This window comes from Oxyura jamaicensis, chromosome 12 (assembly GCF_011077185.1).
Source record: "Oxyura jamaicensis isolate SHBP4307 breed ruddy duck chromosome 12, BPBGC_Ojam_1.0, whole genome shotgun sequence".
Taxonomy (NCBI): domain Eukaryota; kingdom Metazoa; phylum Chordata; class Aves; order Anseriformes; family Anatidae; genus Oxyura; species Oxyura jamaicensis.
Window position 1 is genome coordinate 4,097,787 of NC_048904.1, and position 12,810 is coordinate 4,110,596.

At 43.6% G+C, this 12,810-nt stretch overlaps 1 protein-coding gene across 4 annotated transcripts; it reads right to left on the reverse strand.

Moving 5' to 3' along the window:
* Positions 1-252: 252 nt before the first annotated feature.
* Positions 253-9,073, reverse strand: CNBP (CCHC-type zinc finger nucleic acid binding protein). Of its 4 annotated transcripts, none has more exons than XM_035337659.1 (5): positions 8,915-9,073; positions 2,536-2,655; positions 2,170-2,265; positions 1,783-1,984; positions 253-1,317 (listed from the first exon to the last, which is right to left on the reverse strand). In XM_035337659.1, the coding sequence occupies exons 2-5, from the start codon at positions 2,636-2,638 to the stop codon at positions 1,200-1,202; spliced, it is 519 nt and encodes a 172-aa protein (XP_035193550.1). In that variant the 5' UTR covers positions 2,639-2,655; positions 8,915-9,073; the 3' UTR covers positions 253-1,199. The 4 variants fall into 4 exon arrangements, with proteins under 4 accessions (XP_035193550.1, XP_035193552.1, XP_035193551.1 ...); XM_035337661.1 differs by having other exon boundaries at positions 2,170-2,262; positions 8,915-9,072; XM_035337660.1 differs by having other exon boundaries at positions 1,783-1,981; positions 8,915-9,072.
* Positions 9,074-12,810: the final 3,737 nt, after the last annotated feature.

Genomic DNA, 12,810 nt, shown 5'->3' on the forward strand with positions numbered 1-12,810 from the left:
TAAACTACTCCAGGCTGTATCTGAAGTGTGCTGCACCTCCGACAACTTGTGTGCCTTTGACAACTGCAGAGTGGAAGAAGTGTTTTATCGCATCAGCTGAGATAGGCAGCAAGCCCCCCTGTGAGATGGGACACGAACCATAGGCAGATACACAATAGTCTGGAAGGACTACATACTCAATGTACATACTGTCTGGTGCTAGACAATGGAAATTTAACATAAGATAGAACAAAAGAGAAGTCCAAACTGAACTTTTACACCTCCACATACCCCTTTTTAATATGTTATTTTGCACTGTGTACATGAAAACCAAAAATAAACAAAAGGAACTTTAGCCAAACTCCCCTTCCTCCTCCAGCTTTATTGATAGTTTAAAATTACATTTTCTATGTTCTAGGACTTCAATTGCTTTTACCATCTTACTTTAAAAACTGATTACAAGCAAATGAAACTCAGTTGTCTAAGTGATATAGTATACAAAAATAACATCTTGATTTCTGTGAAAATGCATTTATTTGCAACTCCTGAATAGCTCCAAATTGTATATGCTATGAGCACTGATGTCTGGGTTTCAGATTCACTTTGAAGTATTTATTCAAAAGCTTCCCATTACGTTCTGTATCTCCAACATGAACATTCATTGACTGAATTACTGTTATTTTAAGTTTATTACTGATTTCTCTCTCTCTCTCTCATGGCCATTAACAGGCATGTGCATCTTATTTACTCCCACTCAGCTATATGCTCTAGGTAGGGCCTGATACAGATATTACTTGGTGTTAACAGCTACTGAGGTCAGACAATCCAAGGCCATTGTAATAAAATTAAAGTTATGAGGAAGTTTAAGACACTTCCAAAATTTCTTTCCTCCTGCATAGAATCGCTTCCATGTAACCCAGAGAGGGTTTGCTGGTCTGACTCAACTCTTCCCACTCATCAATCCCTATTCACCAGTGGCACGGAAAGGGGGTTCTTTAACAAAGCATTATACATAACACCTCTACCAAACTAAACATAAACATTTTTGTAGTTAAATGCAGAAAGTTGATTTTTCCACCCCTTTCCTCCTTTTACACGGCAAGTAAAGCTCACTGGCCTGGGAGTAGCCTCTATCTGCCAACCTTTGGCCAGTGAAGAGGATTCAGAGAAAAATAATACAACCATCAATCAGAAAAAGGAGGGGCGACAAAGGAAAATAATTAGGCTGTAGCTTCAATTGTGCATTCCCGTGCAAGGTGCCCTGACTCGCCGCAGCGATAGCAGTTGACTTCACTGGTCTTGCTGCAGTTGATGGCTACATGGCCAGTTTCACCACACCTGCAGGCAAAAAAATAATTAAAATATTAAGATTTGATTCCAAACCACCCAGAGAAGTTACTGTGCTGGCTACTTTGATTTCATGCAACTTATTCTGTACTCAAGACTTCTGCTTCAGTGTTCTCACGTGCTTCCACGAGGCATGAACCAGGAACCATTCCTCAACTGATCAACTTACGCTGATCACTGTGTATGCCAAAACCACAGTGCAAACACAGATTTTACTTTGTCAGGTTTTCCCTGTTCTGATGCTTCTCCTGTTTAGCCTCATTTGAAGCGTAACTAGCTTTAACTCAGATACATCATGTTTTTCCCTTCCTCCACAAAGGGAGTCTTGGGGGCGCTGAAAGATACTGCACTCATGAGCACACTGTAGCTGGTACACAGGCACAAGCTGCATTTTGAAGCTAGCTTTTCAGATTTAACAGCTGCTTCTCAACCTTGAGTATTAGTAGATGCCCTTACCTATAGCATTTCACTTTGGTGCAGTCTTTTTGAATGTGTCCAAACTCTCCGCAAGAATAGCACTTCTGCTCATCTGCATGGTCACAGTCACGAGCGAGATGGCCAGGTTTGCCACAGTTGTAGCAGCACTGCTCTCTCTCCCTCTTCGGCTCCTTGCAGTCCTTCGCAATGTGGCCACCTCTACCGCAGTTATAGCAGGCTTCCACAATAAGAAAAACATACCAAACAAGACTATAAAACCTTGGTAGAGTGAAGCGTAGCATGCTTCTAATGAAGGACATTTACTCTGTTTCCAGTGAATTATGTGATCAGTGTACAGTAGCCTTCTCTTCAACCACAGATCTCTGTCCATGTAATTGAAGAGATAGAATATTTAGTGATACTTACCATCCTCCTGAAGATCACAGTCCTTGGCAAGATGGCCAGACTCACCACAGCGGTAACAGATGTCCGGCAGAGATGAAGACATGAACTGGAAGCCTGCTTGAAATGGGTAACAGGAGAAAAAAAGGCTTAAGAATATTCTTAACTTAATCCCTAAGAGTTAATCAAGGACACTAGCAGCTGAACTGACAAATCAGGTTTAGTCTCAGAAGCCCTTGCATAATTCTTATGCAGACTTAAGAACCAGGTAAGTTTATCACCAATTTACGTCTTGGCCTTTGATCACCTGAAGTCAGTGTGTGACACAGCACTGAGAACAGACAGCTGGAGACATCTTAATATAAACAGAAAAACATAGCAATCCCTTACCTCTGCCACGGCTTCTCATCCCACGGCCACGGCCAATCCCAGTTGGGCACTCCCGAGCCCAGTGGCCAGTACGCCCACACTTGAAACACTCGTTGCTGCTCATGGTTGCAGATCACCTGCCTGAGGGGAAAAAAGAAATAGTTTTTGAACACTTTCCCTCCCCAAGCTACAGGCTCAAATAAGAGACATACCTATCATCTTAACAGCCTCATTGTCATGCTCTCCTTCAGTAATACCTTCTTCCTCATCACTCAAAAGCCAGCTACTTACCTCCATTTCTTCCTAGTAGTTTCTTTCTGTTGGGAGTACCTGGCTGGCATCTACTTTTCTTCACTAAGCTGCATTTCACTATCTTCACTAACTGAACTACATTCTAAAAGCTACTTGTTAGAGTAGGCAGTATTACAGCTAAGGCCTTGAAGACTGAATTAGATTAGTATCTGAAGTCTTTAGTTCTTTTATGACGTAAAGAGCAGTTATCTGACCTAAAGAACAGTCATTTCTCAGAGTTCATATCAATATATTAACTTACATTTCAGGATACATACTTCTCTCCTCAGTTTACATGGAAGAAAATGCTCAAGACACTTGGCTTCCCTAAAAGACATCAGACACTTGCCAGATATCTAGAAGGCTAACTTGGAAAACATTCTTAGAATGCTAGGGAAACATCGGATAGGCATGCCTGTCCACAACAGTACAAACCACTTTTGCCCATATTGGGGAATGGAGGAAGGTGTTTCATTGATCAGGAAAGTCAGTCTGCCACAGACCACTGCAGCAGTGGTGAGGATGGGGTAGGTTAAAGAGACTGCAGTCACAGTACCTTAGCTTGCCCAAGGTATAAAGCAATTAGGCATGACTTCTGGAACTATAAACAGAGTAAGTTAAATATTTAAATTGGATATTGTTTGAAGTGTGCCTGAAGACAAGTTTAAAATGCACTGGTTTATAAATACACATGTTAAGCTGAATACTTCATATGTTCTCTCCCAATTCATTACGCTTAACTCAATGGAAGTAGAATCATTAGCTGTATGTTTTGTTAGTGTACCTGATCCCCAAGCTATTCTTCCTAGAATCCTGCAACTTAGTGGTATAGAATGCATTTGCTTTTTTTTTTTTTTAAAAAAAAAAACTTTTGAAGAATGTTGCATACCAAAAGACTTTTCTATGTTCCCACAGAGACACCTTCAAGTAAAAATATGAAACAACGGTAACAACCAGAACTGCTAGCCTATTCACACAGAACATCTGTCAAACATCTCAAATTACCAAGAACACGAATGAGTAACATCTTGAATAAAGTCACAAAAGAAGCAGTAAGAACACCACAACCTCAAGAAGAATCATAATTAGCATCCTGACATTAAGAACTTGAATGGTTATAGTATATTTAAACATTTTTAAATTTACTCCATGCAGAGCATTTCTTTGGCTTTTTGGTCACTTTTCCTTCAAAAGAGTTCCTTTCTCTCCAGCTGCCTTCTGCATAGTGACCATCCATCCTTCCCACCACAATAAAAGTAGGAAAGTGTAATGTACATGAGATGTGAAGCTTCATACGCTACTTCTGTAATACCACATCTACATTCCAACTGGATCAGATAATATTTCCTCTTAAAATGAAATTCTGCAATGAAAGGATGCAAACAGATCTTCAACAGATGTTAAGAATAAAACAATTTTTATGAGCACTTGATTTTATATATAACTCAACCTTTTCACATCCTAACAGGTATTTACTGCTTCATCTGTGTTCAAAGTCTCTAACTCATTAGGACACCCAAGGGTGAAGAGCTGTCTACTACGGTGGCAGCAGCTGGCATCCGTGTGCTCGTGTTTAGGCCTGTTTTCATAGCAACCATGTTGACACAGCAGAAGAAAAACACTGGCAAAGCTGACTGCAGGAGCTGGTCTTGACACAATAGTTGGTGCTGCTTTTAATTTCCATGAGACAAGATGGGGTCTCCGACTTGTATGTCAAGACCTAGTCCCTCCTCAACCTGCAACTCTTAGAAGCCAACACGTTAAGATGTTATTTAAGAGGCCTTGCATTACTGTCCCAAAAGAGCGAAACGGGACACCAGCCGTTCCAGCTGCCCTGGAACACACCTCTACAGATGTAAGGAACAACTACAGAGGGTCACTCGAGCCACGCACTAGGCATTACAGCACGACGTGACAGGATTAAGTATCACCAGCAGTTACTTGTGTGCCTAACTCAGGTTAACATATGGTAAAAGACAAATGTTTTATAGGCGAACTAAACCTCCTTTAGATATGCACTGGAGAAGCTTTTATGCTGAGATACACCATCCACCTACATCTGTCTGCCGGTCACTACCTGCACAAGGGACAAAGAGCACAACACTCACTGCCCCAGAGGAATTTGAAAACAAGTTTTATATCTGATCCAAAATTGTCTCCTATTTAAAGCCACTCCTTCAAAAAACAAAACTCAGTTTCTTTTCCTCTAGTATTTATCAAATTGGCCAAGTAGAATTATGCAAACTGAGTAAGAAATCCAGAGGACAATTAGCAAGTTTCTGCACATCTTGAACAGAAGATCCACTTTGCAACCTTTATTTTCAGAGGCCCGCTTTTTCCCTGCGCACAGACCTTTGAAGGCTACATAAACATAGGGTCACGAAGCACAGCACTCCATCTTCAGATACTTCAGGCATATGGAAGTACCAAACAGTCTGTCTGGACTTGTATTCACCAGTATTTTTATGTTTACTATCTGTGTTCTTTGTGGAGAAGATCTGAAACGGAATGCAAGTTCACCAGCTGGAGGTGGATTCAGCTGACACTACTTTTATTTATCCCACATTCTAAGAAGCCTCATCCAGGACAAAGTTCTTCAACAATGTAAACTATTAAAAAAAAAAAAAGAATTTAGTTTTCAGATTAAGCCAACACTTTTAATGAGCAATATCCAGAAAAGGTTGGTTCTGTACAACAAGTCCTTAAATGGATACCCTCCAGGCAGTTTGGACACCATTTTACAGTTACTTACAAGAAAAAAAATACCTGAATTTAAAATCCAATCCAATTCAAGTTCTCCTCTGTTCGTCACTACTTCTTCACATTGGCATCACATACAAGTTCTCAACAGTTCCTTTTATCTATCAAGGCCACCTTAAATAGGCCTTCTACGATAAGGCTGCTTGTTGAGGTTGTTTTCTCTCAGTCACATCTATCAATGATTTCCATAGCTCAGCTGTATTACACAAACTAACTCCTCCCCTGCTTACATTCCTGAATTATTCTGCAAGACAGACCAGATGAGGCAGTGGCTCAGCATAAGATTCCAGAACTCTGAGAGAAACACAAATCTGGCGGCCTCAAATCACACCTTTCTGCAAAGGAGCAAAGGCAGACATTCACCAGAACTCCTTGTACAGGCCTCCTTAACCAGGGTTTGAAGCTGAAATAAATCATTTGGCAAGTATTTACTAAATCATGTCTTCACTCACATTCAGAAATATCCCGGTCTGTTTTAGTAGCCGATCCAGACCAGGCGATGGAAAGAACTACCACTAATCTCTGCTGTAATGCTATTTTATTGCTTTTGCAATAGGAAGAACCTGAGCTATCCTCCAGAGTTTTAAAGAGAGGACAAACGAGTTCTTGGCAATTCCCCAGCGCACAACACTCACTCCAGTTATCTGAAAGAAATCTGACTGCAACCTACAGAAGCAGGTAATATGTTTAAGCTAGAATTTACTCTGAACAACCCTGATCAATGCAACAGGTAGCAGACATTTCATCACAGGCAGCAGGTAAGTATTTTTGCCAGAACCCGTCTGGTCCCCGCTACGACAATGAAGTTTTCATATATGGGAAACTGCTAGGTAGAAAAGATCAGAATCTCAAAACTGATGTCTCCCACTCTAAACACATTCTCTTTTGTCTCATTTAGGGAACCATCATGAATTTTATTTTAGACACATTTACCAAAACCCTGCCAGTTAATATCTCTACACACACTTAAGGTCACATTTTACAACCAGGAAGTCACGGACACCTAAGATCACAGTACTGAACAGGAGTTACCTCCTAGAGACAAGTGAATGAGCCGTCCTTTCTGTACAAGCAGTGGTTTATGTAAGGGACAGACTAAACCAGAAAGAACATACAGGTAGCAGAACTTTGGGAGCAACAGAAAATAGTTGCAAGGACATCACTCAGACACCTCTAGATACAAGCAGTTCTTTAGAATTCAACAGCTTGCTAACAGTTCGAGTCCCATGTAACAGTGGCAATTATATTTATTATACTTACCAAATGCCTCCTTTGATCTACAACTATCACATCCATTTGGTATTAATAGAACTTCACTCCTTCAAAGGAGGGACTAACAAGAACCCACTGCTAAAACCAGCATGCTTATTTAAGAGCTCTTGGGCAAATCATCTGTATCAAGGAGGCAAACACTGAGAAGTCTGCCATCTCTATCCAGGCTGCTGGTGACCAACAAACAATACCAAGCCTGAATACGACAAGTCAGCCCACAGCCAGGCTGAAGACAGCAAAAAACATATGCAACAGCAGGCAGAGTTGTGCTTTTCCAAGAGGTTAAGAAATGGAAAGGTGTACTGTCAGAAGTGTCAGCATTTTGTTTCAAAGGAGCAATCAAAATATTACTCATTTAAAAATAAATGCTACCCATAAAGGAGTTTATTTCCCAACAAGAATGTTTGGGGATTCCAGAACTTAAAACACGTGACTGTGACTGCGTACAAAGAATTAGCGATGCTTCAGCCTCCAGCTTTTATTCTCACAAAACATACATAATTAAGTATTTTGACCACCAGGTAACAATACTTCAATTCCAGAAGGAAGCAGTTTGAAACTTCAAGAAAACCTCCAGCAATTGAGAGCTGAGCCCTCAACTCCAGATCCCCTCAATACGTTCCACAGGCAAACCTGACTTCCTGATTCAAGAATTCTGAATATTAACTAAAATTCAAGAACTTGGACCCCTATTGAGAGGTCAGAAGCCAGGTCAAAAAGACATTAAGACTAAGTACTTGAATCAACTTGTTCTTGGATAGCTCTGTTGACTACAAATTGACGACAGCTACAGGAACACGTCTTTTGATTAACTTTTGTTCTTTCTGCCTACCCATACTCGCAGGCATGTGGCTGTGACAAACTACAGACTATCTACCAAATCGGCACATTCCATTCTTCCCCTTTACATTTGTACTACTATCTGTGCAGTTTTAAAGTTTCAAATTTAAGTATGCAGTATCAGCAACGTGCAAGCTTCATGTAAAAGCCGGTCCGGACATCAACTGAGTCAATTAAGGAAAAAGAAAAGGTAGGTTAGCCCTGTAACTGGCAAGGTTCTCCTGCAACCCTAGGGAACTCGTTTAACTCTTTCCACTTCGAATGGGCACAGGATTGCTTCTCTAGGCCAGTCTACACTTAGGAAGAAAACATGGAACAGGCAGCCCTAAGGCTTCAGCCACGGGCTCTAATTAAGCGCTGAAACAGAAATAAAACCCACTACTAAATTCAATAATTCCTCGTGACGACTCTGCATGCTGAACGCCTAACAGCGGTTACTCGAGAACTACGCCTGACGAGCACTCAAATAAAACGCAGCTCCACTACTTCGCGACGTGTAGCTGCCGCGGACTCTTTTTCCTATCCATTTATAGGCCCCGTTTGGACGCGGGGCCGGCACGGGCCGTGCCGGGTGGGAGGCCAGCAGCCGCCGCCGCTCCTCGCCCCGCGCCGCCGGCGGGGCCCAGCACGTGGGCGGCCACGTGGTGCGCCCGGGCCCAGGCCCCGCCGATCCCGCGCCGCCGGGTGCCCGCTCCCCCGGCCGAGTTCCGCTCGGAAGTTTAAGAAAAGAATAAAGAGAGAAGTTGGAAAAGAGAAAGGTTTGATTTCCGCCGCTTCCCCGCCCCCCCCCCCACCCCGCCGCGGTCGCGGCGGCCCCCCCCCCCCCCCCCGCGCTCACACGGGGTGAGGTCGCCCCACGGCCCGCTCCTCCCGCTTCCTTCCCTCCCGTCTCCCCCCTCCCCTTCGCTCCCCTCCTTTCCTCTCCCGGCCCGCCCAGCGCTCCCCCGACCCCCGGACGCCCTGCGGCCTGGCCGGGGCACACAGCTGCCGGAGGACCCCGGTCCAGAGGTGCGGCCCAGGGCGCCCCGCGCCCAGCCTGGCGGCCCGGCCCCGCTCCCCGAGCGGCACAGACCCCTACCGACCCCTCCGCGCCCCCCAGCCCCACCGCCCGGGCCCGGCCCGGCCCCGCTAGGCGCCGCTTTCCCGCGCTAGGCCCGAGTGCGCCAGCGCCGCCATCCCCTCGCCCTCCGCCGCCATCCCCCGCTCCCGGGGCCTCCCCCCCCGGCCCGGCCGTTACCCGCGGACTGCCGAGCGCGCTGCGGCGGCGGCTGGCGGCGGACGGAGGGCGCCGAGGGAAGGCCGCGCTGCTCTGCCCGCCCGCTGCGCTCCCTTCTGGCTGCGCCACACGCGGCTTGCACACGGCCCCGCGCGCTCCCCCCCGCCCCTCCCTACTACTCTGCGCACGGCCCAGCGGAGCCCATCTCTCCGCCAATGGGCGCGGCCCGCTTCTCCCGAGCGGCCAATCGGCGTCGCGAACGCGGGTGCCCAATCGGCGCGGGCGGAAGGGGGGGGAGGGGTCCGCCTACCGTGACGCGATGGGGGGGGAAGGGGGGGGGGTGCAGGCGGCCCCTCACGGGGCGCTGCGGCACAGCGGGGCCCACCCCGCCTCGGCCCCCTACGGCCCCTCAGTCCCTCAGTGCCCCGCGGCCGCGGAGCTGCCCGTCTCTACCGCCTCCACCTCAGCCCCGCTCTTTTCGGCCCTTCGGGGCTTTTCCCTGTCCGCACGGCCGGGGGTGCTTGCACCGGTTTCCCCGCGCCCCCCGGCGGCCTCCCCGCCGCTCCCCGCACGGTTTCGGTCCCTGCCCGGGCAGCCCCGAGCGCTGGGCGCGAGGCGGGAGGCGGGAGGCGCCGCCCGGCGCAGGCGGCCATCTTGGCGGGGCTGCGGGGCTGGCGGCAGCGCGAGGAAATGGAGGACGCGGCGCTCAGTCACGCCGGGCCCGGGTGGCGGCTTGTTCAGGGCGCCTGTAACCTCGTCAGGGCACCGGTTAACAACCGCTGCGATATTTTAACGCATTACAAAAAAAAAAAAAAAAAAAAAAGCATTTTTTGGAAACATGGAATCACTAAATTATTCAAAAGTTCTCACAAAAATTTCATAAGTGGTACTACTATTCCGTATTCACCTAAGGGGCTTTTTACACAAATCCTCTCCCTTTGCCCTAGGAACTAAGAACTAAATATACCAGAACCACTTACCGCTTCTGAATGTTCTGGGGAGTATAACACTGGCAGTATCATAATTACTCCATCTATTTGTTCATCATAATTTCGTTGAAAATTCCACAAGTGTAAGCTTCTGTTGAAATGTTGTCCCCAGTTATGTGTCCGCTGCAAGAGTGAGAAATCTCCCACTGTGCATTAGAACTTCTAAGTGTGGGTGTGAGGCTGAACGTAGAGACAAAACTTTGGACTGACCTTTCCTCAAGTTGTCTATCTTCGTATCTATAATATCACCATGGTTAGGATTGTTTTATTAGAATATGAGTAGCACTGTATGTCTTCCGTGCAGTTATGTGTGGTTCACTTCAGATGGACTTCTGCATCACTAGGTTTTATTTGTGTTTCCTGTGCTGTATTTTTACATCACAGCATCAGCATTCAGGTCTGATAAGGGGATGAGCCTTTCAGGCCTATTTCTGTTTCAGAACTTCTGTACATTACACTACTCTTTTACTATAACTTTTGCCATCTCTCATTCTGGCATTTGTTTTACAACACTGTAAAAACTTCAGCACTATCAACAAGTTTTGAAATCATAATAATGTTTCTTCCCACTAATGATTTTTAAAAATCTTTACTGTCATATTTAAGCTTAATTTTCATGGCCTTTGGTTTCATCACAAATAGATGTTACTTTTAGTTTTAATTCCTACAGGTGATAAATGGAAGAAAAAATATGTTTGTTATTAAGGAAGTGCTTACAGCTTCTAAAACAAGGGTGTGCCTACACTGCATTAAAAAAAATACATGGCATAAAGAGAAGTAATACAGAAGGAAAATCATACATCCTCAAATCTTTATTGACTTTTTTTTTTTTTTTTTTAATAGAACCTGGCTTCTGTATGAGTCTTTATGACTCGGGAATTTTAGACTGACAAAACCATTGTAGTAACTTTTCTAACTTTTTCCTGTGTTTTGCTGGTTGTACTTCTGTTGCTGTCCGTGAGGCTAGGAAATCCCAAACTTAATCTTAGCAGTAGTCCATAGGTTTACTGCCATACAAAGTTTTGTGACTGATACTGTAAGTAAATTCCCCTGAAGAAATCAAAACTGTTTTATTTATTTCAAATCGTATAATGGACTCTCCTAAGCTGAAATGGAAATAGGGTGCAACTATGAGTGAAAATGCATTACTCACAGAGAGTTACTGCTGGTGACATATCACTTGATCATCCTCTGTAAATCTACTGCCTCCAATACAGTTCCAATATTCTTACAATATAGGATATTTTAAGCTATTTTTTGTTACAGTGGATGAAATCTTCCCCCAGCAGAAAATAAGTGCCTTTTAACAGCATTTGTTTTTTGTACTTACCTCAAGAATTAATTTGGCTTGTTATATCTTAATAAAGCTTGCAATTCTTGTTTTGCAGGTTTCTCTGATATTTAGGCAAAGGATAGTCTTGCAGTTAAAGAGCAAAACTGAGAGGCTTGACAGCTGTTTCTGGCCCAGGCAGTATTTCCTATAGAAGACAAGGTATTCAGAAAGCAAGGTAGAAATACAAAGTCTTTTCTTATGTGCAAGAAAAGTTTATCTAAGTTCCAGACTTCTCTATTGTATTAGTTCTGTCCAAAAAATTCCAATACTCAACAACAATTTATGACTAACAATATTCAAAGGAGCTCAAGTACAGTAATTGTTGAAGGTAAATCCACTGTTTCAGCAATGTATTCCTAATGCAGACAGTTCTTGGAAGTGTTGGATGAAGAAACCAATCATTTTAAGACCAAATAAAACAACAAATCACACCTTGCAAGCAATGTTGATGCATTGTTTTCTTCCAAGTAGTGGGTGTGTTGGCAGAAAACTGTTTTCATTGCCAAGCAATTGCCATTGCTTCTCAACCATGTATTTTTATTTTTAAAGGAAATCTTGTTTCATTTTGCATGAGGGATTTTTCAAAACCGAAGATACCTAAAATAATCACTGGATTATAAGTATTCAAAAGAGAAACAGCTCCTGGAGTACAGCTTAGCTGAAAACAACTTGACCTCAGCAGGTTCAGAACAAGTAGTAACTGCTGCCTGTTTCTTTCCCCCCATCCCAACCATTTTCCCTGACTGGAGGATAATATAGCAGAGCAGGAATAAACAGCTATCTTTACACAGTTCTATCTTTGTATATATATATATCTTTTTGTCCTAGCCTTTGCAGTAAATTTAATTCCAATGGTTCCAACAGTAAAAGAATAACAAAGGCAGAAAATATTTGTTTTTAAAGATTGGCAAGCAACATTCTCTCCCTAAGATCAATAGATTCCTTGTAATGTTCTGTATTACAGTGTCACATAAGAGAAGCGTATTTTACCTCGTATAAGCCCAGTGGGTCAGGAACATCCACAAAATACTTCTGTAAAAAGATAATAATCGTCTGTTACTGAAAGAAACCAGTAAGTTCAGCTCTATATATTTATTTATTTAAAAACAAAACAAAACAAAACAAAAAGTTAATTGGCCATTGAAAGAGGTTTGATAAAACACCCAGTGAAATCAGTTGGTACATAGGAAAAAGGAAGGCATGACTCCAGTTAATACTTATCCATGTAAATGACAGTTCAGTAAGAATCAGTGGTCAGCTTACGAGCCTTCTGAAATCTAGAACACATCATCTCCTGGGCGATGCAACAGATACCAGCAAAGATCTACCTGCTTCTTTTATAAAATATTCATATTTATATTCAGGCTACATGGCTACATTATTTCATAGGCTCATATATCCATTTTCTTGAACAGTGTGTCTATTCTAAATTAGCTATATGCAGTCTTCTAGGGTAGAATTATTCTGGTTGAAAAGAAGTAATCATACTGAGTGATTGCTGAGGCTTACTTTGATTTATTATAGTTAGCTGATGAGATTTAAAATAAATACTTATTTAACATATATAATGATATAAGAATGAGTAGTTAGCTCAT